This window comes from Mesocricetus auratus, unplaced genomic scaffold (genome assembly GCF_017639785.1).
Source record: "Mesocricetus auratus isolate SY011 unplaced genomic scaffold, BCM_Maur_2.0 Super-Scaffold_100691, whole genome shotgun sequence".
Classification (NCBI taxonomy): Eukaryota; Metazoa; Chordata; class Mammalia; order Rodentia; family Cricetidae; genus Mesocricetus; species Mesocricetus auratus.
Window position 1 is genome coordinate 5,138,198 of NW_024429267.1, and position 25,915 is coordinate 5,164,112.

Genomic DNA, 25,915 nt, shown 5'->3' on the forward strand with positions numbered 1-25,915 from the left:
TTTTGTTTTTTAAGGTTCATTTTTATTATTTCAAGTTGTATGTGATGTAATTGTGTATTTGCTAGCAGGTGCACATGCCACAGAAGCCAGGTATCTGACTCCCTCCCGAAGCTAGAGTTACAGGCTGAAGTGAGCTGCCTGAGTGTTTGCTGGAACCCAAACCTAGGTCCTCTGCAAAGGCAATAAACACTAGCCAGTGAGCCATCTCTGCAGTCTCAAATGTGGCATTTTAAGTAGCCATTTTGTGTTCATTCCTCTCCCCAGCCCAACCTGACGATTGATGTCCCAGCTTTAGACACTGAGGCAACCGACCTGGCAAACGTCGAGAAGAAGCAGTCCTGAAAATGAGAATCACACAATCAGGGAAAAGGTGGAGAGGACCCAACGCCACAGGCAGACCCTGCACCTGCTGCCCTAAACCTCTTGTCCTCGGAAAGCCCCTCCCGGTCCTAGTAGTAGGCAGGTGTGTGTAAAATGAGAGCAAGCAAGTCTTCATTGTCTCTCACAGAGACAAACACAGTACAGACTGGATTGGCAACTCAGGAGGAAGGAAGGAAGCCAAGAGAATCCCTCAGCTCGGGATGTCAGAGGTAGAGGGGACAAGGGACTGTGGTGTCCTCAGTGGGTCTGCTGGTATAGCCTGTGGAGAAGCGAAGCAGGATTCAGGTCAAGATGTGAGGTGGAAAAAGACAGGGTGCTCAATGAATTGGCTTCCACTGAGCCTGGGGCAGAGATGGAGGAGACCCTGAGTTAGGGTCATGACAAGGACAAGACCCAGGGGCTCAGGTAAAAGATGAACAGAAAGGAACCTGAGGTGACCAGGAGGGAGAGTGAAAGGCGCCGCAGGCAGAGTGAGGCGCAGGAGCAGATCCGTGGTGCCCAGGAGCAGGGTTCCCTGTGGGGCAGGGTGGCTACACTGGCGGGGCGCCCCCGCGTGGGCCGCTCGCCCAAGATGGCGATGGAGGGGCGGGCGAGCTGGCCGCGGCCCCGGCCCCCGCGCCGGCCCCTGCTCGGGCCCGGGCCCCGGAGGCCGCGCCCCCGCCCGCGGCGCCGCGCCTCCCGGAGCCACTGACGCCCGGCGCGCCCTCCCCCGGCGGCGGCCCAGGCGCCCGGACGCGGCGGCGGCGGCGGCGGCCCGAGCCCGGCCCCATGGCGCGGGCGGACACGGGCCGCGGGCTCCTGGCGCTGACCTTCTGCCTGCTGTCCGCGCGCGGTAAGGGCCCGGGTGGCCGCAGTCACGGGTGGGCGTCCCTAGCGCCCGCGATGTTTGCACGCCCGGGGTCTGCGGGGACTTGCCCTCAGGGGGTGTGTGTCCTTGCTGTGTCCGTGCGTGTCCCCCTGCGCGTGGACCTTGTGCGTGCGAGGTGTGCATTCGTGTGTGTCGGGGTGGGGGTGTCCTGCGGGAGAATGTGTCCACAGCGCGTGCCTAAGGTGCCGGGTGGCATCGCCAGCGCGCCAGTGGCTGCGGCGCTGGTAGCTCTAAGCGGGGCAGGCTTCTGCCCTGCCCGCACGCGTCTCGCGGTCGCGAGTGTTCCTGAGAGAGCAGGCGGGGCCGGAGTGTGCTCCTACACCTCCATTTGTGTCGGGTGCGATGTGGAACTGGATGGAGCTGAGCTAATATTTGGCCCTGGCTTTTGGGGAGTGTCCTTGCTCGTGGTGGGGGCGGCGGTGAGAAAAACCACACTCAACTTTGCCCAGTGGGTGTGGCCCCTGGGGCCAGCTAGGGCGGTAAGGGAATGTGGGGGTTTTGTGGACGCAAACCCGGGGTTCGGAGGGGGCTGGGGGAAGGGCAGGGAACCAGTTGCTTCAGTGAACGGACCCAACACTCGATCTCTGGATGGGACGCGTGTCACTCTTGCCCCACCCCAAAGGGCGGACCGGGCAAGCGTGGACGAGGTCAGCAAGGCCCCCTCCAGTCCCCCAGTCCTAGTGTGGGGCAGGGTCGGGGTAAGGATCGCAATTGTACACACCGGAAAAAGGGCAGGGAGGGGGTAGCGAAGTGTCCAAGTGTGTGTGCCAGAGCTGCTTGTGGCACCCCCGGGGCCCTCTGACTCTCACTGGGGTATGCGTTTGCGGGGCGGCCCAAGGGTGGTTAGGTGGTAGGGCCGCGAGGGGGATGGGCTGCCCGCTTTGTTCGATTACTTCTTGCCTTCCCTGCCGAGGGGGGAGTTGAGGATGTGTCCGGGGCGAGCCGGGGAGGGACTTGGCAGTGGGGGTGGGGAGGGGGATTTTTCTCCAGCTGCTGCGGCTTTCCAGAGAGACTGGGCCAGGCCACGTGGGAGGGAAGCAGGGAGGGGAGGGCGGCGGGGGGGGCGGGGGGGAAGGAGCCTCTGCCGGGCCAACCCCAGGCCCATCTCCAGGAAAACAGCGGGTGGGAGAGTGCTGAAAACAGCTCGGACCCTAGCTCGCCCGGCAAGACACGCCCCTTTCCCTGTGACCCAGCTGGAAGACAGTGGCAGCTCGGTGCGTGGGGCTGGGCCGCAGAACCTGGGGGCCCCCGGAGTTGTCAGGTGAATGCAGCGCCGGGAAATGTCAAAGAGGTGTCTTCCGGGAGCCCAAAGGATTAAGGAATAGTTGCTCCTCCCCTCCTCCTGTTCTTCCCAAAGCTCCAGGAACGCTGGCAACCGCACTCGCGCTTTATTAAATACTTCTGAGGCCTCTGGCCGGAGCACCGGGGAGAGAGCTGGGAGACCGGCTTCTCCCTGCTTCCCAGTGCACAGGCAGAGAGGAGCATGCATCGAGATTCTTCCTGGCTGCCACCTGAATGGCTACAGCAACTACTACTCTTGCCCTGGCTTAACCTCCTTTGAGTGTGTAACCCTCTGAAGTCTGCAGACACCCCAATGGAGTGGAGGTCATCCATTCTTTCACAGTATTTGTTGAAGCACTCTCTATAGGTTAACGTGTGCCTGGTGCCCAGAATGTTGCAAATAAGGTCCTAGCCCCAGACTGGCGTTTTAGGGTCAGGGTCTGAGGCCAGGACTAGCAAGGTACTGCAGAAGAGAGGCTCCTGAGCCTTACTGGGAAGCCCAAGAAAGGTTCTGAGGAAAATGATGGAGAGAGGAAGAGCCAGCCCTGCAGAGGGAGGAGTCTTCCAGATCAAGCAGGGGGTGCCAATACTGGGAGGTGATTTAGTTCCCATCATTGCATCAAGCTAAGTAAGTCTGGCTGCCGTTTAGAATATGGGTGGGAGTTGGGCAGGTGGGGGAGGGGTAGGCCGCAAGAGCTTCAAGAGAGGACGCTAAGATGGCAGCTAGTCCCAGCTGGCAAAGAGCAGTGTCAGTGCCACCAAGGTTTCTGGCCTGAGACCTTCCCACCCCACCATGGGCAGGTTTTCAGACTAGCTTTGCATCGGCTCATTGCAGCCAGCGTGGAGAATGGATGGTGCAGGGCCAGGCAAGAAGCTCCAACTCCTGGAGAGGAGGCGGTGATACTGGAGACACAGTGTTGGCAGCTAGTGGAACAGCATGGCCAGAGCGGCTGATTCTAGAGATATTAAGGAAACAGAACCAGAAGGGTGTGAGCATAGATCAGTGGGTTTATCTTTGTCTTCAGTTTTATTATATGCGTATGGGTGTTTTGCCTGCAAATATGTCAGGTGTGAAGCTTCTTTTAATAGTGACTGATGCAGGGAATTTACCTAGACCTTCAGGTGAGCCTGTATGTATTTTCATGGCCTCATTAATCACATATTTACATATGAATATTTTCCTGACTGTATCTCGTTCAAGCTAAGAGATCTCATGATCAGAGCATCATGTAGTATCAGCACTCAAAGAAATATAGAAAGCAGCCAGGCACCTTTAATCCTAGCACTCAGGAGGCAGAGGCAGGCAGATCTCTGTGAGTTCGAGACCAGCCTGGTCTACAAGAGCTAGTTCCAGGACAGCCTCCAAAGCCACAGAGAAACCCTGTCTCGAAAAACCAAAAAGAAAGAAAGATAGGAAGCTAGGCCTTGTGGTGCCTATCTGTAACTCCAGGGCTTGAAAGACTGACACAGAAGGAGGGAGAGGGAACTGGGACTGATATGTAAAATAATCTTGTTTCTAATTTAAATTTAAAAAATAGATGGAAAAAAAAAAAAGACTGAGACAGGAGGATTGCTGTGAAGTCAGTGCCAGCCTGGGCTACACAGTGACTCGACTTACTCCAGTCAAAAAGGAGAAAATAATAGAAACAATTTATTGAAAAAGAGCCTATTTTGCAGATGGGAAGCCTGAGTGTTATTCAATTAGGAACTGATCTGGGGCCAGACCAGTCTTCTGGCTCTTCCTTGTAAGGTGGCCCGGTCCCTCTTCCCAGGGAACTGGTATACACATAACAAGTTCACCCTCGCTACACTTCTTCCATAGAGAAGTTCACAGCTTTAGACCAGACTCTTCTCTCTGGTTGGTCCAAGGATATGGATTCCTTTCACCCACCTCCTGCTCACTCCAATGTCTCTGAGGTACAGCAACCAGACTTGGAATTCTAGATGCAGAACATATATGGCTGCCAGATAGACCTGGAGGTCCCAGGAAGGCAGGGGGAAGAAGAAGGGGATCTATGGAGAAATCAAGGGGAATGGAAAGTGGGGTTCAGGGAAGGAAAACCAGAAAGGATGTCCTGGGGTCCTGCATTCTCTCCTCTGGGCCAGGCTAGCTGTAGGATTCCTGTAGATGTAGAGGGACCATGGGGTCATTGGGGTTCAGGAAGCCAGGGGCCAATAAGCTTTCTCCCAGCTGCAGGTCAGGGTTCCTAATCACTTAATGAGGGGCCTCTTTCTTTACATGACCTTATTGTGTAGTTTTGAGGACAGAGCTCTGGCACCCATCAGCAGAATAAATGCAGAGACACAGGTGGGCGCAGAAGAAATTCCTTTAATCATATGAGCTGTATAGCAGAAACAGCAAGATAAAGGGCTCTCACCCTAATGATGTTCAGACAAAGTTTTACTATGAATTTGCTGTTCTGTTTCTGTGTGGTTTTTGTTAGCTTGTTTCAGACAGGTCCAATGTAGCCCAGGATGGCCTTGAATTTACTATGAAGCTTTGAGCTTCTGATTTTTCTGCCTCTACCCTCTGAGTGTTGGGATTACAGGCTCACTACCACATGCGGTTTATACAGTTCTGGAAACTAAACCCAGGGTTTCATGCATGCTAGGTATGCACTCTACCAACTGAGCATATCCCCAGCTCCCAGTCCAGGTGGTTATAAAGCATTTTATTAGTAGAGGCCACATAATATACCAGACAGTTTCTGTCTGTTTATTCAGATCGTCCCTAGCTCTGAAGGGAGTTACTATATTTTCACAGATTACAAAGCCAAGTCTTGGAAAGGCATAAGGGATTCTATGATATTATTTGAGAGGGCCCTGCATGTCTACACAGCCACTTGAGGAATATGTATTGAGTATCTACTCTACACAAGAAACTTGTTTTAGATGCTAAAGCCTAAAGGACAACTAGGATATAATCCTAAAAGATAATTAAGGACAAGTCAAAAACATGGCCAGGGATGTAGCTCAGTTGGTAGAGTGCTTTGCCCAGCATGCTGGTGGCCCTGACAGAGCCTAGCCTGTAATCCCAGCACTTGGGAGGTAGAGGCAAAGGGATCAGAAGTTCAAGGTCATCCTCAGCTGCATATAGATGGCCTGAGCTACATGAGATGGGTCTCAAAAAACAGCCTGGAGTGGTAAATGCAGCAATTCAGACTCCCCATTTCCTAGAGGCAGGAAGCAGTGTACTGTTCAAAGCCTTTCCAGGAAGAAGTAGCAAGGCAACCCACAAAGGCAACTCCCGGAGGCTTGGGGGTAGCTTATTCTGTATGACTTGGTGAGCAAGGATATCAGGGGGACCAGGTGGAGGAGGCCATGTTGAACGTGGCTTTGCTGTCACCCTAGATGACAGTGAGTCTCCCTCTCTGGACTGTAGACAGAGGGAGGCTGAGGCCTTCCTTGTGTCCTTGGCACCCATTCAGACTCTCCCTCCAGCTGTTGGAGGGAGGGGCTTAGTATGTGGTGAGGAAAGTGGCCAAGGTTCTGGAAGAAGCTGACTTGTGTCTCTTGGGAAAGAAGAGTGGCCTATGGTGTAGGGGGGATTGTCCTACATGTGAGAACAAGCTGTAAATCTGTGGAGGACAGCAAGGAAGCTCTGATGTTTGTGGCAAGTCATTGGCTTTACTCCCCTCCCCCACCTACATGCCCTGTCCTTCCAGAACATTCCCTGAAGAATGGAACTCAACTCAGGCTTCTGAGGACCTTGACAAATAGCTCCAATCAGACCCTGGAACTCTTGGCAAATTGCCTTTCTGATTAGGTTCTTACTGGCCTCATAAAACCTAATTTATCCTTTTAGGTGGCCAAAAGAGCTTCTCAGAGCCTAGCATGGTGGTGCAAACTTGTGTAAGAAGCATTTGGGAGGCAGAGGCAGACAGATCTCTGTGAGTTTGAGGCCAACCTGATCTACAAAGTGAGTTCCAGAATAGCTAGGGCTACACAGAGAAACCCTGTCTCAAAAAACCAGGGGTCCCAAGCTGGGGATGGGGTGGGGTGGGGAGGGGTGGGGGGTGGCAAAGAAGAAAAAGAAGCAGAGGCAGGAGGGACAGCCTGGGCTACATAGTGAGATCATGTTTGAAAAAAGAAACAAAAGGAGAGAGAGAGAGAGATCTGATTGAGGACAAGCTTTTAATCCTAGCACTCAGGAGGCACAGGCAGGGAGATCTCTGAGTTTGAGTCCAGCATGGTCTATATAATGAGTTCCAGGATAGACAGGGCTATTTTGAAAGACCCTGTCTCAAAAAGAAAAAACAGTAAGATTGAGAAATGGCTGGGGGAATCCCAAAAGCAGTCCTGTATCTTTGATAAGGTCTCACCAAAAGGGCTGATGAGGACTGAGGGGAACCCCTGAGGATGAAAGCCTGGTCCCAGCAAGTGTCTTCTGGTCCTGTGGCATGTAGAGAAGAGCAGAAGACGCTTGTGTGAAAGACTTAGGGAGTCAGCCATGCAGTGGTTTCGGGGAACAAGGTCCCTTGGACAAGTAAGTAAGGTCTACCCACTTTCCGTCATCACTATTATGAGCGTGGTGGCAGAGGAATCAGACTTCTTTTTTTTTTTTGTTTTTCAAGACAGGATTTCTCTGTGTATCCCTGACTGTCCTGGAACTAGCTCTGTAGACCAGGCTGGCCTCAAACTCACAGAGATCCACTGCCTCTGGTTTTGTTTTCTTGAAACAGGATTTTATGTAGCCCAGGCTGGACTTGAACTCCCTATATCATTGCGGATGACCTTGAACTTTATGTGTGTAGTGTTAGGAATTGAACTCGGGCTCAAACATACTAGGCAAGCAGTCTTATCGATGATCTATATTCCTAGCTGGCTCTTGAACTTCTGATCCTCCTGCCCCCACCTCCCTAGTGTTGACATTTCCTATTTCAGGTGTGTGCCACTAAGCCCTAATTATCCAGAGCTAGGGATCAAACCCAGGGCCTCCAGCATGCTAGGCCTGAGCCACTGCCACAGCTCAAGTTTGTTGCAAATGTTTGAGTTTGGAGATTGCCCTTAGACAAGGCTGGGAAACGGAGAAAAGGAACTAACCCAAGATTGTGCAAGAAATGACTGGACTTAGAGTCCTGGAGGAGGAGACCAGACCATGGGGATGAAGCACTAAGCTTGTTTCACCTCTAATAGAAACGAAAAATGCTCAGGAGACTTGCAAATGACATTTGAAAAACTTCCCTAGAGGAAGGCAAAGAAGTCTCCTGGGGGGAGGCTGGCATCTGGGCAGAGCTCCCTGGGAAACCTCTTTTTCAGGAGTGTCCTTCCTAGTTGCAGATTCATCTCCTAAAAGTCCAAGGACAGATTGCTCAGATCTCCCCACCGCACCCCTGTCTCTGGTCCTTAGTTTCCTCACCCGTGGAATGGACCTTGGACTTCGGGAAGCTGCCACTGAAATGGGTCCGCTAAGGCTTGTGGTACAGGCCTGCTGCTCTCTAAGGCGGACTCCTCTTTCTGTGTCTTCATCCCTGTGGGTTTCCTTGATTCCGCCTTGCTGGGCTCCTCTGAGGTAGCAAAGCTAGACATCTGCTGATCCATGAATATTCAGGAAGGGAACTGGAGCTCCTGGGGGCCCCCTGCCAGCCACCAGCCCCTCTGGCGGCTGTCCTGCCCGCCAGAGCCCGGGCTGCTGACATACTCAGCAGCTGCTCGGGCCCCAACTGTTCACATTGTTTGTTCAGCACGGCAGGGGATTTTCCAAGCCCCGGACATGCTTTAGGGGGTGGGGAGGCTGCCAGAGGGCTCGAGGATTCGTGTTTGTGGGGGCTTTTTCTCCTCTGAAACCCAAGCCTACAGTTCTGCCACTGGACCAGAGCATTTGAAGCTGCTGGGCTGAGAGCCCATGCTTGCCTTCCACAACTCCAAGTTTGAATCATGGAATCTAGGGCTTTAGAAGAAAAGAAAGGGCTGGATGCGAAGAGGAGCAAAGAGCGTTTGTGTAGCTCCTTGACCGGTGCCCCGGGTCCTAAAGAATGCGGGTCTGGGGCTCCGAGTGCAGCTGTGTGGTGAGCTTTTGCCTAACTTCAGAAAACCATTGGTTCTATCCCCAGCACCCACCAAAAAAAGAATGAGCTCCCCTGCTTCTTGAGCGATGTCCATCAGGCTCTGGAGTGAACCCCTGACACGCAGCACTTGGTTGATTCCCACAGGCTCAGTAGCATCTGCATTTTAACTGTGTGGAAACTGAGACCCAGAGAGGACACAAAATGTCAAAGCTGGTAGAGGAAGCAGCAAGACTGGGACCTTGATCTTTTTGTCTCTGGCTGTCTGCGCGCGCGCGCGCGCGCGCGCGTGTGTGTGTGTGTGTGTGTGTGTGTGTGTGTGTGTGTGAATGCAGAGGACATCGTCTTTTTTAAGTGAGGGCATGGATGAGATGGGGTTCACTGAGGATAACAGCAGCATGAACCACCTAGTGTCCTGAAGTACCGAGATGCTACAGTTGAGGAGGGAGAGTTCGAGAAGGAAGTGGCCTAGAGCTGTCTCAGCAGTTAAAGCGTGTGGGATCAAAGTGAACCTTCTATTCACTCACAAGCCTGTTTGCTAGTCGTGTCCTGACATCACTTGTACAGATACCACCATTAAAGCAATTTCATAGTGAGAATTAATTAATTAATTAAAGTTTAGATGTATTTATTTTATTTGATATATATGAGTGTTTTGCGTGTGTATGTGTGTGTTCAGGTACATGAACCTCAGGTCCCTTAGAACTGGAGTTACAAATGGCTGTGAGCCACCATGTGGATACTGGCCATTGAACCCTGGTCCTCTGCAAGAGTAACAAATGACATTAATGGCTGAACCATCTATCCAGTCCCTACCTTACTTTTTTGAGACAGGGCTCTCACTGAACTTGGAGCTCATTGGCTAAACTGGCTTCAGGAATCCACCACTGGGATTACAGATGTAAGTGCTAGGGATCCAAATTCAGATCCCCACAACTGTGTGGAAAACACTTTTCCAACTGGGCCGTCTCCCCAGCCTGGGGAAGCTGGATTGTATGCCCAGAGTGGGACTGCCTTCTCCCCTAACACCTGCTGTATCTATCACTCGGTCCAGCCTTGCAGCCAGATCTGTCTCGTAGAGCCTTGCTGATGGAGTGGGAGGGCAGTGGTCTGGTGAAGTTCTTTCTGGTCCTCAATCCTTCACATTTCTTCCCTGTCCCCTTGCCTCAGCCAGTTAGGACTGTCTCTCACCCTTTATTATTGTTACTACTATCATCATCAGTTTTATGTGTATAGGCATTTTGCCTGCATATGTGCCTTGTGTCTGCCTGCTGTTTGCAGAAGAGGGAATCCGAGTCCCTAGAACTGGAGTTACAAATGGTTGTGAGTTGACGGGGGTACTGAGCCTAAATCCCAGTCCTCTGAACAAATAGCCAGTGCTCTTAACTACTGAACCATCTCTCCAGTCCCTGGACTATCTCCCCATCTCCCAAGACAGGGTTTTTCTGTGTAGCCCTGGATATCTTGGAACTTGCTCTGTAAACCAGACTGGCCTCCCCGGGCTGTGGTGGCGCATGCCTGTAATCCCAGCACTCGGGAGGCAGAGGCAGGCGGATCTCTGTGAGTTCGAGGCCGGGCTGGACCGATAGCCTCCGAAACAATACAGAGAAACCCTGTCTCGTAAAACCAAAAAAAACAAAAAACAAAAAACAAAAAAAACCAGACAGGCCTGCCTCAGACTCACACAGATCTGCCTGCCTCTGTCTCCCAAGTGTAATGAGCATTCTTCCCACCAGCCTGGTCCCAGAGTCATGTCAGTCCCAAATGAACACACAGGACACTATATTAATTATGAAGCTGTTGGCCATTTTCTTGGTTTCTTATTGCCTAGCTCTGACTTAATTGTTAACCCATAACTGCTAATCTGAGTATTTCCACGTGGTCTTCTCTTACCAGAGAAAAGGGTCCAGATCTCTTCTCCCACATCCTATATCATGACTGACTGTGCCTCTGTTTCCCAGAATCCTTCTTGACTCCTAGTCCCACCTATCTTGCTTCCCTATTGGCCTACAGTGCTTTATTTGATCAACCAATAAGACAACATATACACAGAAGGACTTTCCCTATCACCTAAGTGCAGGGATTAAGGGTGTGCGCTACCACCACCCAGCCCCTGGACTATCTTATTCTTCTTTGAATGCTATGGGGAGAAAACATGAGGACACAGAGGAATTGTCGACTGCTGTGGCAGACAGAGGAACATGTATGTAGGGAAACACAGATGGAACAGTGTGGGGTGTTCGTGGGATGGTGCTGTGTTTGCTCCGTAACAGATAATCTCTGTGTCAATGAATAAACTGAGACCGGAAGAAGTGTTTAGCCCAATCCATACATCTTCTTTTTTTTTGTTGTTTTTTGTTTTTTGTTTTTTGTTTTTCCAGACAGGGTTTCTCTGTATTGTTTTGGAGACTGTCCTGGAACTAGCTCTGTAGACCAGGCTGGCCTCGAACTCACAGAGATCCGCCTGCCATACATCTTCTTGATTGCCTTCCTGCTTTGTGTGGCTCTGACGCTCCAGACTTACCTGATGATGAGGATGTCACTTCCATCCTTGGTCTGCTTTCAGATGTGTCATTCTGCCTTGCAGTGAGGAGTCAGGCCAGAGACTAAGAGGAGACCTTGGGCTACTGAGTTTTTATGGGACAGGGAGACAGCAGTTCAGCTGTGAGGAAGGACTCACATGGGGAACCAAAGATCCATGATAATGATGGGCAGGCCCTGTTGAAGCATTAATTATGATAAGAAATATTTCCCTCTGTGATTTTGTCTTGATTCGGGATAGAATGCATTCTATTATAATCCTTCTCCTCTTCCCTTTGTGGCAGGGCCAGTGTTAGGATCTACAGGCAGCATGTACACACACACACACACACACACACACACACTCATACTTGCTTTACACTCATAGTACATTTCTCAGAGTTTTCCACCTACAACATTTTTCTGGCTGTGGTGTGTATTTAGATGGGTAATAGTTGTGGAGCTATCCATCGGATTCCAGAGGGAATAAAACCACTGAGCCACCACACAGTGCCAGGCAATGCTACATCTTCTGTATATCATCCCAGTGGGCACTCATGACAGCCCTAAAAGGAATGCTATGTATTTTTTTTCGATGCAAAAGCAAAAAGTCTTTTATTGTAGTTGCTTAACAAGCTAACCCCATCAGCTGGGGCCCTATCATCCATACACCATGGTGGATGATTGGAGGAAAGAACTTGCTATGTGTTTTTGTTTGTTTGTTTGTTTTTGTTTTTTGAGACAGGGTTTCTCTGTATTGTTTTGGAGGATGTCCTGGAACTCACTCTGTAGACCAGGCTGGCCTCAAACTCACAGATATCTGCCTGCCTCTGCCTCCTGAGTGCTGGGATTAAAGGCATGTGTCACCAACGTCTGGCCTGCTATGTGTTTTTTAAACCAAGATACAACTCACAATTTACATAGAATTTACCACACCACATGTACAAGTATGCTTTTTTGAGACAGAATTTCCTGTAGCCCAAGCTGGCATCCAAGTTGCTACTTAGCTGCAGATGGGGATGACCCTGAAATATTGATCCTCCCTGTCTCCGTCCCTGGAATTTGGGGGCTATAGGTGTGACCCCCCAAGTGCTGGGGGTCAAACACAGGCCTCTTGCATGCTATGCAAGCAGTCCACCAGCTGAGCTACATCCCCTGCCCTGCACCCTCCACCCTGTGGTTTTTAATATACTGATAAAGTGGTGTCCCTCAACCACTGTCTAATTCTAGAACATTTTTATCATAAAGAAACCTCATGCTCCTTAGCAGTCGCTCTCCATTCCTCTCTCCTCAAAATTCTTGGTAGCCATTAATCCACTTCTCTGTCTGTGGACATCTCACGGAAATGAGACCACCGAGTTTGTGGCATCTGGTGACTGGTGTCTCTCGCTTGGCGTGAAGTTCCCAGGGCTCCTCCATGTGCTCTCATGCTGAGTACTTCATCCCTTCTGCTGACTGAGCAAAAATATTCATCACTAGTGAAAAGCAAACACTTGGGTCGGTTCTGCTTTCTGGCTGTTGTGATAAACTGCTGTGAGCTGGGTTTTTTGGATGGGTACAGAAGTCAAACTATGGGAAGATGGGACCCAAGAAGAAAGGAGCTTCTGGCAAATGGAGAACTGGGTCTTTCCACATGGCACTGGGTGATGAGCCAGTGACCGGGAGGCCACACAACCACAGCCCTGGTGCCTCTTTGTCCTCACAGGAGAGCTGCTGTTACCCCAGGAGACAACTGTCAAGCTGAGCTGTGACGTGGGACCACTGCAAGTGGTCCTAGGCCCCAAGCAGGCTGCAGTTCTGGACTGTAGTTTAGGAACTACTGCTGCTGGACCACCGGCCAGGGTGACATGGAGCAAGGATGGGGACACTGTGCTGGAGCATGACCACCTGCACCTGCTACCCAATGGCTCCCTGTGGCTGTCCTCACCTCTAGAACCAGAAGACAGTGCTGATGAGGAAGATTTTAGGACGTGGAAGGTCATCGAGGGCAGCTATTCCTGTCTGGCCCATGGCCCACTGGGAGTAGTGGCCAGTCAGGTTGCTGTGGTCAAGCTTGCCAGTAAGTGCTTGCATCTGGGGTGAGGGTTGGGATTTGGAGACCAAAGGGAAGGGATGGAGGGCGGGGAGTAGGAACTACAGTTAGTTGTCTGCACCAGAACCAGGAGCCCAGCACAGGTTCCCTGCCTCCTCTCCTGTCTTGCCCACTGGATACCCTCCTGCTCTTATCTGCCCTTACTGCTCAGTAAGCTCCTTCAACTGTGTCTTCACCTCTTACTGTCCTTCCCCGCCCTAGTGTATAGGGGTGGCTTGTCCACCAGGAAGGGATCAAGGCCCCAAAGCTGTTTCTTCGTGTTCCCCACCTAAATAGTACCATGCACAGAGATATAACCAACTCCATCCCCCTGACACTGGCCCCTCAGGGCTCTCTAGAACATAGGCTACCAAGAAAAGAACCTGTCCTATAGTGTGACCATGATGAGACCTTGAATTCATTCAGCAACATCTAAGCAGTAATCTTTTTTTTTTTGCGTCCTCTCTCTGCTCCCCAACTGTGTCTCCCTTGGCCACCTGTCTCCCCTCCCCAACTGTGTCTCCCTTGTTCTGGATTGTTTGGCTCTGTGCTTCCGTGACTCTGTGTTCTGTGTCACCATGCACACTGCGTTCCCTCTCTCACACGCTCTCTCCTCACTGTGCTTCTCCCCAGCACTGGCAGACTTCTCTCTGCACCCAGAGTCCCAGACGGTGGAGGAGAATGGGACAGCACGCTTTGAATGCCACACTGAGGGACTACCAGCCCCCATCATTACTTGGGAAAAAAACCAGGTGACAGTTCCTGAGGAGCCTCGGTGAGTGATCTGTAAGGGAGTCTGCCACGCTGTGCAGGGCAGAGGGTTCTGGACACGCTTAGAAATGTAGAGCCAGGATTCTTAGATTTGAAGTGGCTCCAATCACCTAAAATCACCCAGGAACCAACTGCTAGCCTGACTTCTACCCTGGTTAGAAGGTTTCCTCTCTGGACAAAAAGCCACCCACCAGGTTGGGGTACGTAGAACTGGAGGACAGTCTAGAGCCCTTCAAGCCCTCGTAGTCCACCACTTGCTTTATTGGGGACACTAAGAGCCAGAGAGTGGCTGTGATCTATTTACAACCACACCAGGAGCCACTGGCAGAAAGCTGGCTTCTGCCCAGATTGCTCTCTCCAAGGTTCCTCTGGAGTTTCTCCCTGAACTTCTGTACCCTGACGGTCAGGCACAGGCATCTGATCCGCATCCACAGGGTCTGTCTTGTTTCATTCTTCTCTCTTCCTATGAAGATAGTGGCTTGGTGGGACAATCCAGGGGAAGTTCCAGGTTGGAAGCAAAGTAGAGGACAACCAGGACGTTTGCCCTGCTGTGGCCTCCTGGCAAGTCCATATGCACACACAGCAGGTCAGAACCTAAAGGCTTCCTGCCTCTGCGGTCTCTGGGTTGGCTTCAAGTCTTGGTCCTCACCCCTTGAATCCTTACACATCTTTGGGGGAATGTGGCTCCAAAGGTCCGTGTCAGCCATTCCACAGCCCTCTCCTGTATCTGTCAGCTGCCTCTTTCGCCTCTGCTACATGGAAGTGGGATCCCCACCCCTGACTTCCAAATCACTCCCAAGCACCACCCCCAACTCACTGACTGCTGGGCTGCCCTGCCCCTAGTCTTGTTGAGTCATGGGAGTGAGGGGCGTAGAAAACTCACAGGGCACCTGTGACCAGATAAAGTCAACAGATGGGACCCTTGTTGACCTAGTGTAGCTTGGCCTCCAGGACTTCTTATTCAGCTCTACCTGTATTTGTGAAATGAAATGGGAAGGACATTCAATCAAGTTGGGATTTCTCAAATGTGGTCCTTTAATTTTATTTCATTTTTGAGACAGGGTTTCTCTGTGTAAAACAGTCTTGGCTGTCCTGGAACTTGCTTTGTAGACCAAGGTGGCCTCAGACTCACAGAGATCTGTCTGCCTCTGCCTTCTGAGTGCAGGAATTAAAGGTGTGTGCCACCCACTGTCCGACAATCCAAATGTAGTCTTTATAGTATGTTAATTTTTTCAGGCTTTTTTTTTTTGAGACCTGGGTTCATTGTAGTTCAGGCTTACCTCAAACTCAACATTAGCCAAGGATGACACTGAACTCTTGATCTTCCTCTATGCTGAGTTTTGGAATAACAGTTTATGTGGTACTGGGGATGGAACCCAGGGCTTTGGGCATGCTAGGCAAGTACTCTTAGCAACTGAGCTACACCCCCAGCCCGAAGATACATTTTTTTAAGTTCATATAAACAAAACAGAAAGAAAAATTATCTCATTGCCCAACTACTGTTATTTAGGGGGAGGTCAGTTGTGTTTTTTTTTTTTCCAACATAGGATCTTGCTAGGTAGCCCAGGCTAGCCTCAGACTTAGGACCTTTCTGCCTCAGCTTCTGCAATCTTGGAGTTATAGTCCACCATGCTTGGCCCCATTTTTTAATTTAATTTTATTTTATTTTTTTTGGTTTTTGGAGACAGGGTTTCTCTGTGGCTTGGAGGCTGTCCTGGAACTCGCTTGGTAGTTCAGGCTGGTCTCGAACTCACAGAGATCCGCCTGCCTCTGCCTCCCGAGTGCTGGGATTAAAGGCATGCGCCACCAACGCCCGGCTATTTTTTTTTAATTTTTGTTTTTTTCTGATTGTTTGGTTTCTGTTTTGCTTTAAACGGGGTCTCGCTGTGTATCCCAGACTTGTCTAGATCTCACTGTGTAGACCAGGCTGGCCTCACTAGAAGAGTGGGGGTCAGACTTTCCCTCCCAGCATCTAATTCAGGCACCATCCCATGGAGCTACAGGCGTCACCCACGAGGTGAGGCTGCCAGCTCCTGGCTCCAGCAGTGCTCGCCACCAAGTCCTCTGAAAACTGATCCTGGTCTATAAATAGCCAAGGCTCACATGCCCCAGCACATTGTGTCAGGGAATAAAGAAATGTCTAAAACAGCAACTTGACTTTGGTCAAGGTATGTATTTCTACATGTGTCCAGATATACAAAATGATAGTTGTAAACTCAGCCCAGTGGTTATAGGAGATCTGTGAGCATTTATAGTACAACTACTCTGTCAGGGGAAAGGCACATATTTTCTAACTAATGATAACAGCTAAACCCAAGGCAATTCCCTGGTATTTACTCTTATTTGGTTGTTTATTTCAAGGCAATCCCATGTAGCCTAGGTTGGTCTTGAGCTCCCAGTTCTACTGCTTCTACTTCCCCAGTGCTGGGATTGCAGGCGTGACCCAGCATAGCCTGTTCATGAGGTGTCGAGGATAAAACCCAGGATTTTGTGTATGTCTACTCTACCAACTGATCTATACCCCAGCCCCTCTCACACTAATTTCTACTAATCGGGTGGTATACTTTGTCTTCCACAGGCGCCAGTCATGAATGAGACTAGAAATTGAATTTATGTTAAGATTTATGCCAAAAATGCCGGTGGTGGTGGCTCACACCTTTAATCCCAGCACTGGGGAGGCAGAGGCAGGAGGATCTCTGTGAGTTCGAGGCTGGGCTGGACCGATAGCCCCCAAGACAATACAGAGAAACCCTGTAAAAACCAAAAAAAAAAAAAAAAGATTTATGCCAAAAATACAACTTTATAGAATGAGAAGGTAGATCACCTACCAACTAAACGCAGTTACTAACATTTTGAGTATTCCACCCAGCCCCTTTGAAATACTCGTGAGGTTCATATCTGTATAGATGTGTTTGGAGCTTGTAACTTACAATGTTTATGTCTCCTATGGAACATGAGGTCATGGGAAGAGTCAGGGCTGTGAAGCTTGCAGGACAGGATCACTGTACTCTTTTCTGGATGAAAAAACTGTTGCCCAGACACGTCATGTCACTTGCCACAGCCACACACGTGAGAAATGGTTCTCTTGCCCCCTCTGCGTTGCTGTTTCTTCTGTGTTGAAGCCCACCATTACAAAACAAGATGGGGAAAGGCATCCTTTTTGTTTGTTTCTTTTTCGAGACAGGATTTTGTAGGCTGCCCTGGAACTCGCTCTGTACACCAGACTGGTCTCGAACTCACAGAGATCTGCCTGCCTCTGTGAATGTTGGGATTAAAGGCAACACCCTTCTGGAAAGGCATACTTTTAAGTTTCACATTTGAAAATGCCCTATCCTGGGTCTGGAAAGATGGCTCAGAGGCTAAGAACATTGTCTGCTCTTCCAGAGGTCCTGAGTTCAATTCCCAGCAACAACACGGTGGCTTACAACCGTCTATAATGAGATGTGGTGCCCTCTTCTGGTGTGCAGGCATTCAGCAGGCAGAACACTGTATATATAATAAATAAACAATAAACAAATAATCTTAACGAAAGGGCTGGAGAGATTGCTCAGAGGTTAAGTGTACTGACTGTTGTTCCAGAGGTCCTGATTCAATTCCCAGCAACCAAATGATGGTTCACAACCATCTACAATTCAGTCTGGTGCCCTCTTCTGGTATGTAGGCAGAACATTATATATGTAGTAAAAAATAAATCTTTTTTTTTCTTTTGGTTTTTCGAGACAGGGTTTCTCTGTATTGTTTTGGAGGCTGTCCTGGAACTCACTCTGTAGACCAGGCTGGCCTCCAACTCACAGAGACCCACCTGCCTCTGCCTCCCAAGTGCTGGGATTAAAGGCGTGCGCCACCAACACCCAACATAAATAATAAATCTTAAAAAAAAAACTTAAAGAAAAGAAAATGAGTCGGGTGTTGGTGGTGCATGCCTTTAATCCCAGCACTTGAGAGGCAGAGGCAGGCGGATCTTTATGAGTTCAAGGCCAGCCTAGTCTACAGAACAAGTTCCAGGACAGGTTCTCAAACAATACAGAGAAACCATGTCTCAAAAAACAAAACAAACAAACAAATAAATAAAAAGAAAAGAAAATGTCCTATCCCAGTATTCAGAAGGGTTGAAGCAGGAGGATCTGAAGTTCAGACTCATCCTCAACTGTATAGAGTGAGTTCCAGGCCACCTTGTGGTAACCTATCTCAAATAATTATTTGTTTCATTTTGTAAGGCTCAGCAAATAAGAGTCCCCAGTAATCCCCATGCAGAGAAAACCCCATGTACTACCCAAGCTTTGCTAGCCTTGGCTTTTTCTGCGTGTATCCCAACCTATCATATATCTGTTTTCCAAAACCAGAATTTCTTCCTCAGCAATATTTTGTGACTTCTCCCCTACTAACCAAGACATCCCAGATCTCTTCCCAAAATCAGAGCTTCCAAAACCACATTGTAACAAAAGCAGAAGTGGTTTAGGCAGCCCTGAGCAGACAGGGTCCCACCTTGTCTCTGGCTGCAGCTACAGCTCTGTGCCCAAGGAAGGAGCCTGTCCATGCACACACACAAGTTAAGTTACACTCAAGGAATGGGTTTGCTCTTGGCACTTGGTGCATCATTGTCCTGGCAAGACTAGAGACCCTTGGGGTTAGAAAGCGGAGGCAGTTAGCTGAGACACTGTCTGGCTGGAGGATGGAGGGAAGAGGAAAAGCTTCAGAGTGCGGCTTGTTAGGTAGACTCTGGCATGAGGGGGTCTCGGGAGGGCCCGCTTGTTCTTTCTCAATTAATTTCTCATGGCAGTGGTTTGGGTGCTGGCCCAGATATTTATTTCCTTGCATCCCCTCCTGTTCCAACACCTCCACCTCTGTATCTTAGCACATGTGTGAGTGGGTCTGGAGCTGAGGTCAAAGGTCGCCTGGGGCTTCCAAGCACCTGTCTAGAATGTCTCCCAAGACCCTTTCTTAGTCCCTTGTCCGTTCCACCTCTCCAACAGTCAGGTTTTCTCAGCCCTTACTTCTCCAGGAGCAAACGGTCCTCCTCCAACACACCTGCCCTGTCCCCCTCTGGCTTTGGCCCAGTTTGTACACCTAAGATTTTCACCGCTTGGAGCTGACCTCATCACCTCCTGCTTGGTTGAGAATACTCAGTGCCCATCATCCCAATCTTCCTGCCCCCAAATTTCTCAAGCAAGGTCTCCTGGCCTCCTCAACCTTCTACCCAGGAAACCAGGTGACAATGCCCTCATCCCACCTGGCCCTCTAAACTGCTGTGTAGATTGCTGGGGGGACCTACTAGAAACCACACCCATTCCTTCCCACAAGCCTTCTTGGCTCTGTGAATAGTGGGCTGAACATAGCATTGAGGGCCAGGAGACCTGGGTTCAAGATGTTTTATTTTGTAGCACGGTGGCCTCAAACTCACTATGTAGCACAGGACGACCTTGAACTTCCGATCCTCCTGCCTCTACCTCCCTAGTGCTGTAACTGCAGGCGTGGAGCATCACTGGTTTATGCAATGCTGAAGATGGAAGCTAGGGCCTGGTGTACACTAGATAAACACTCTTCTAATGGAGCCACAGCCCAAGACCCTAGTTTCAGGTCTCAACTGCTCCAGCTTAAAGACCCTAAGAGAACACCCTCCTCTGAGATGTGTCACCATAAAATGCAGGTTGTGATTCTCCTCTGTCTCTTGGGAGTCTTTTGAGGGTCAAATGAGATAAGGGAATTTTTCTTAAGAAGAAAAGGAAACACTGGTAAGAGGTTAATGGAGCAGGGGGCAGAGAGATGGCTCGGGAAGCAGTTAGACGTGTACTGCTACTCCAGAGGACTTGGCTGTAGCTTCCAGCATCCATATCCGGCCGCACATCTGTCATTCCAGCCCTCCTCTGGTCTCAGCAGACACCTGCACTAACACTGCACGCACCTACACATCGTTTTTTTTTTTTAATCCTCAGAAGGAAAAAAAAGAGGTTAAAAAAGCCAAATTGTTAAAAGGGTATGTATGCATAATAAAAAGTAAGTTTCTACCAGGCTGTGGTGGCACACGGCACATACCTCTCATCCCAGCACTCAGGAGGCAGAGGCAGGAGGATCTCTGTGAGTCTGAGGCCAGCCTGGTCTACAGAGTGAGTTCCAGGACAGCCAGGGCTATCCAGTGAAACCCTGTCTTGAAAAACAAACAAACAAAAAAAATAAGTTCCTTTATACCCCAGCTTCAGGCTTCCAGGACCCCTCCTCAGAGACAACCCCATTTATGGGGACATTCTGTACATATACAAACTTGTAAGAATTTTAGTCTCCGCTCATGTTATTCTGTGGCACCAAGCACACTGTGCAGACGGCTCCTGAAACTACAGCATTCCATTTCAGGAAGTTCCCAAACCTGTGAACTCAGGCCAGACCCAACTGTTTCCAGCCTCTGGCTTTGCGGACAGGGCTGCAGTAAAGTTTGCTGCACATGTCTGAGATTCACTGGGTTAGAGTCCAAGAAGTGCCAGATCCAAACCTCCTTGATGTTGAACTGTGTGAGCTTGCCCAGGAAACAGGATATGTTAGGTGACAGCTGTAAGACAATTGTGCCTTCCTCAGTTCCCTCGCTGACCTAAGCTGTTACTAAATCTTTTGGTTTTTGCCAGTCTGTTAGGTGAGGTTGGATCTTCTAGTTTGGATTTGCATTTCTGTCACTGTGGGTTGCTACCTCCTATATGTCCTTCCCCCACCTCACAGGCTCCCTCTGCTCCTTCTCAAGGCTCATCACTCTTCCCAATGGCGTCCTCCAGATCCTGGATGTCCAGGACAGTGACACAGGATCCTACCGCTGCGTGGCCACCAATGCAGCTCGCCAACGCTTCAGCCACGAGGCTTCACTCAGTGTGGCCCTCAGAGGTAAGGGGACAGGCAAACTGGAAACCTGGTGATTTCCGGGGACAGCCATCTTGGAAATGAAAGGAACCAGGCCAGATCTTCAGACAAATGATTGGGTAGTAGTTCTACATGAGTCTAGAACTGGGGTTGGGGACCCGAGATCCCAACTTCCTGTGGAGGGTGTCTTCCTTCTTATGGGGTATCTATATCTACTAGGATTGGGCAGGGACTGGTGAGCAGGCAAGGTTATCAAAAGAGGGTTGTCAATGCCCTCCAGCCTACGGAGCCTTCTGCCCCTCAGGGCCCTAAGGGCTCTGGGCAGCTGGGGGCCCCATCCCACTCTCCATTTCATACACTGCCCGTCTGGCTCAGTGCCACCTGTGTGCTGGTCCTTTTCGGCCTTTCTTCTTCTTCTTCTTCTTCTTCTTCTTCTTCTTCTTCTTCTTCTTCTTCTTCTTCTTCTTCTTCTCCTCCTCCTCCTCCTCCTCCTCCTCCTTCTTCATTTTTTTTTACATCTGTTTTTGTGTGTTTGTGCACACGTCCATGACACTCACTGACAGAACAATTTGTTTAAGTCGTTTGTCTCCTTCCACTAAGTGGGTTCCTGGGATCCCACTTGTGTCTTGGCGGCAAACATCGTGAACTGTTGAGCCATTTTGTAAGTCCCTTTTCTGCCTTTATTTGAAAAGCTCCTACCAGAATAAGCTAGTGGCAAGGGCACTGGTTTTGGGGGTCACAAAGACCTGATTTGTCTCTCCTCACCCATCTGTGTGGCCTTGGTCTGGCGATGGAATGTCCAGCTCAGAGAGGTTAGAATAATGGCCGAGATGGAAATGGAAACTGGCACTCCGCAGATCCACTTCGAGCCTCCCCCGAGGTCCCTCCCTTTGCTGGTCCCATCCTCTTGTCCTCCGGCTTCTCTGGGCTGCGGCTCTGGGAAGACTTTGCGCTCTCTTCTGCACTGGGTCTCTGCCTCCCCCTGCTGGGCAAACAAAGTGTTCACCATTCTGCGGGCACGGAGAGAGTACTGGATACAGAAAACACAGCGCGAAGCTTCCGGGCTAAAAACTGGAGCTCACCCCTTGCTTTTGCACTTAGGACCCCCAGGCCTAAGTCACACAACGCCTTATAGTTATATAGATCTGCCTATAAAGATCTAGGCAGTGCTAGACCTGGAACTGAGTGCTGCGTCCAAAGTAGAGTCCGGGTGTGATGGATGTGGGAGGGTGGGGTTCATTTGTGTCGGAGAGCGTTCTTCTGGCTCCAAGAGACAGAGCCCTGCGGCCCAGGCTAGCCCTATTGAACTTGGTAGCTGCTTTCCCCTTCTGACAGAAGGAATCCCGATGCCCCCTGCTCCCCTGCCTCAGTCATTACAGGAGCAGCAGGTGTAGGCAGACCCTGTCCTTGTCTCTCTAGGGTCCTTGGAGGCTACCAGGGGCCAGGATGTGGTCATTGTGGCGGCCCCAGAGAACACCACAGTAGTGTCTGGACAGAGTGTAGTGATGGAGTGTGTGGCCTCGGCTGACCCCACACCTTTTGTGTCCTGGGTTCGACAGGGTGAGTGCAGAGGGAAGAGGAGGAGGAGGAGACTGGGGGAGTGGGTACTGTGTCTCAGGGGCTCCAAGTCAGTAGCTTTGGGAAGATGGAAGGAGAGAACTGACCCACAAAGTTGCTCTCTACCTCCATAAGCACTTTCTAGCATGCTCAACATGTACACGCATTCATGCAGCAATAAAGTGTAAAGAACGTTGTATTAAAGTCCAGCAATGGTGGCACATGTCTTTAATCCCAGCCCAGAGGCAGACAGATCTCTGAGTTCAAGGACAGCTTGGTCTACAGAGTGAGTGCCAGAACAGCCAGGGCTACACGAAGAAACCCTGTCTCAAAAACAAAAAATAAAAACAGCAAAAAAGGTTGTATTCAATGTCTGCCCCACTCTCCAGAGGCCATCTAACCAGACACACTGCCCATCTCTCATCTCCCATCTACCTAGGGGCCAGAGGAACTGGGATCAAGTCAGCCGCTGTGATGCTGCTCTTCGGGGTGGGGGGTATAGAGGGAGCCCCTTAGTTGGAGAGGGAGTGGAGGGACAGCCCCAGCGTCTCCATCCAGCCTGCTCCTTCTCTGTCCCCAGATGGGAAACCTATCTCCACGGATGTCATCGTTCTGGGCCGCACCAACCTGCTCATTGCCAGTGCACAGCCCAGGCACTCTGGTGTTTATGTCTGCCGGGCCAACAAGCCCCGCACCCGCGACTTCGCCACGGCCGCGGCTGAGCTCCGAGTGCTGGGTGAGGGCTGGAGCTGTGGGTCACTAGTGGACGGGTGGGTGGGAGGAGAGGGGTTCCTAGAAGATGGAACGTGGAAAGGGGTAACATGGAAGGGGTCTTTATTTACTAATGGTGACTGTTGGAGGACTGGACTCTAGCTGGAGGATAGAGTAGCGAGAGAGTTGAGACAGGGATGGAGAGAGGTATGTCAGGCCTGGCTTGGGTGATGGAGATTGAAGAGAGTGGGTGAGCTGGAGTGGAGTGAGGTTATGGGAAAAGACAGTGGAATGGTCTGGATGGTGTGAAGCCTAGGAGCCAGAATCGGGACATGATAGCACTTACCTGTTGTCCCATCACTTGGAAGGCTACAGCAGGAGTCTGAGTTCGATGCAGGACGCTCATAGAGAGGAGGGCTAGCCCAGGAAGGGCCAGGGCGAGTGGGCAGGCCAGTGGAGTCGAGCTTGGTTTAGATGATTAGGGGAGAGGACCTCAGGGAGAGGCTGGGGGAGCGGTGTTAGGACCTCTTGTCAGAGTCTCCCTCCTGCCACCAGGGGCTCCTGCAATTTCTCAAGCTCCGGAGGCGTTGTCACGGACGCGGGCTAGCACCGCGCGTTTTGTGTGCCGCGCATCGGGGGAGCCACGGCCCGCGCTACGCTGGCTGCACGACGGGGTGCCACTGCGACCCAACGGGCGCGTCAAGGTGCAGGGCGGTGGCGGTAGCTTGGTCATCACGCAGATTGGCCTGCAGGACGCCGGCTACTACCAGTGCTTAGCGGAGAACAGCGCGGGAACCGCGTGTGCCGCTGCGCCCCTGGCGGTGGTGGTGCGCGAGGGACTGCCCAGCGCCCCCACTCGGGTCACGGCCACACCGCTGAGCAGCTCTGCTGTGCTGGTGGCCTGGGAGCGGCCTGAGCTGCACAGCGAGCAAATCATTGGCTTCTCCCTTCACTACCAAAAGGCAAGGGGTATGTTTACTCAAGACCAAGTGGTCCTACTTAGGGCATCCAAGGATTAGATGTGGGTGGGGTGAGGGGATGGGAGGCAGTGACCTTCAGTCTAGTATTAGAGTTCAGAGTGTGCACACGCTCCTTCCCCAGAGAGGATACCTGTCTTTACAGGGTTAATGGAGTCATCTTCTACCCCTGCTAATTAACTGCAGTACTGTGGTAGCTTCTTTAATTAGACAGCACAAGGAACTTCCTAACCCGTTCTGGAATTAATACGATGGCAAGAGCATTTATGCCCTTCAGCCTAGATTGCCTTTGACGATTTAGCTATATAGGCTATTAGGATCCCCAAACCAACTCCAGCTGGTCAAATGTGGAATGGGCTGTGACAGTCCCCTTGTCCCCTGTGCCACTACCTCAGGAGTGGACAACGTGGAGTACCAGTTTGCAGTGAACAATGACACCACAGAGCTGCAGGTTCGCGACCTAGAACCCAACACGGATTATGAATTCTACGTGGTGGCCTACTCTCAGCTAGGGGCCAGCCGCACCTCCAGCCCAGCCCTGGTGCATACACTGGATGATGGTAGGACCTCTGAACCTGCAGTGGCCTGGAACCCAGAGACATCCCCACTCAGAGACAGTGTACCCTAAGGACCTCGTCCTTGCCTTGGGATGTCTTTTGTGCCCTGCGAAGGAATGGGCAGGGTTTCTTCTTCCCAGTGTAAAATGGGGAAACTGAGGATCAGAACATGAAAGTGACTTGCCCAAGGTCAGTAGGACAGCTGGGACTTGAGCCCAGCTCTTGTGAGTCCTTGTATCATGCAGCCCTCCTTCCTTACACCCATGTCCCATCCAACCATTGGATATAAGAGCTTCTGGCCCACTCTGCCGTTAGCCTTGGGGTAGGAAGGACGTCTCCTCATTCTCCAGCGTGGGGCCACCCTGAGAGGCTCCATTCCCTCCCTCAGATCCCGGGCCTGGGCCTGCTTCTGACTTGCCGTGTGACCTGGGCAAGTCTCTGACCACTTCTGACCTCGCCCTCCCCATCCTCGGAGCGGAGCTCACACCATTGTTCTTCTGTCCTCAGTCCCCAGCGCGGCACCCCAGCTCGCCCTGTCCAGCCCCAACCCCTCAGACATCAGGGTGGCGTGGCTGCCCCTGCCCTCTGGCCTGAGCAACGGACAGGTGCTGAAGTACAAGATAGAGTACGGCTTGGGAAAGGAAGGTGAGCGGGGCTAGGGTGATGGGAAGTTGTCGGTGGGAATGGGGGTTCTCCACCAGATGTGGGAGTGGGTCCAGCAGGGGCTGGAGGAAGCTCTGGGAAAGAGCAATGGGTAGGCTAGAGAGATGACTCGATGCATAAAGTACTTGTGCAAGCCCAAGGACCTGAGTTCAATCCCAGCCTGGCATGGTAGTGATGCCTGCTTGTAATCCCAGTGCATGGAAGATGGAGACAGGAGGGTCCCTAGCACTCACTGGGCTAAACCGGTGAGTTCCAGGCCAGTGAGAGACCCTGTTGCAAAAGGTGGACAACACCAGAGAAATGGCAGCAGATGTCGTCATGACGTGTGCCGGCATACATGTGAGCACACACACTCACGTTGGGGGCAGTGGAGGAAAAGGGAAGGCAAAGAGGGCCATAGCTCAGGCAAGGTAAGGAGGTGCCATGTGTGTAGTTAGTGCACCTTCTGACTCAGTTTCCTTGCTGTGAAGTGTGCAGTCCACCTAGCTGACCTTTGGAGCCCCTCTAGCTAAAGCACCAGAGGAGAGATGGGATCCTACAGCTGTGCATGTGGGGCATGGGATGGCCCTGCTTGGGAGATGGTAGTGGTCCGGGGGAGGTGATGTGGTTCTAAAGGGAATGGAGAATGTGGAGAGAAAACTGGCTGCAGTGAGGTAAAGCTAAAGAGAGAAACAGGAGGCTGACCCAGGCAGCCATCAGGGCTCAGGTATTGT

At 51.1% G+C, this 25,915-nt stretch overlaps 1 protein-coding gene across 3 annotated transcripts in view; it reads left to right on the top strand.

Moving 5' to 3' along the window:
- Positions 1-1,121: 1,121 nt before the first annotated feature.
- Igdcc4 (immunoglobulin superfamily DCC subclass member 4) overlaps positions 1,122-25,915 on the top strand; it is a 37,289-nt gene continuing 12,495 nt past the window's right edge. For 2 of the 3 annotated variants that reach the window (XM_005075545.4, XM_005075546.4), the window contains exons 1-9: positions 1,122-1,213; positions 12,761-13,114; positions 13,760-13,901; positions 20,625-20,761; positions 22,157-22,297; positions 22,875-23,030; positions 23,561-23,974; positions 24,378-24,542; positions 25,047-25,184. In XM_005075545.4, the coding sequence (XP_005075602.1) occupies positions 1,150-1,213; positions 12,761-13,114; positions 13,760-13,901; positions 20,625-20,761; positions 22,157-22,297; positions 22,875-23,030; positions 23,561-23,974; positions 24,378-24,542; positions 25,047-25,184 (1,711 nt within the window). In that variant the 5' untranslated portion in view covers positions 1,122-1,149. The remainder of the gene's footprint in view (positions 1,214-12,760; positions 13,115-13,759; positions 13,902-20,624; positions 20,762-22,156; positions 22,298-22,874; positions 23,031-23,560; positions 23,975-24,377; positions 24,543-25,046; positions 25,185-25,915) is intronic. The other variant, XM_013117455.3, reaches the window with a different exon arrangement.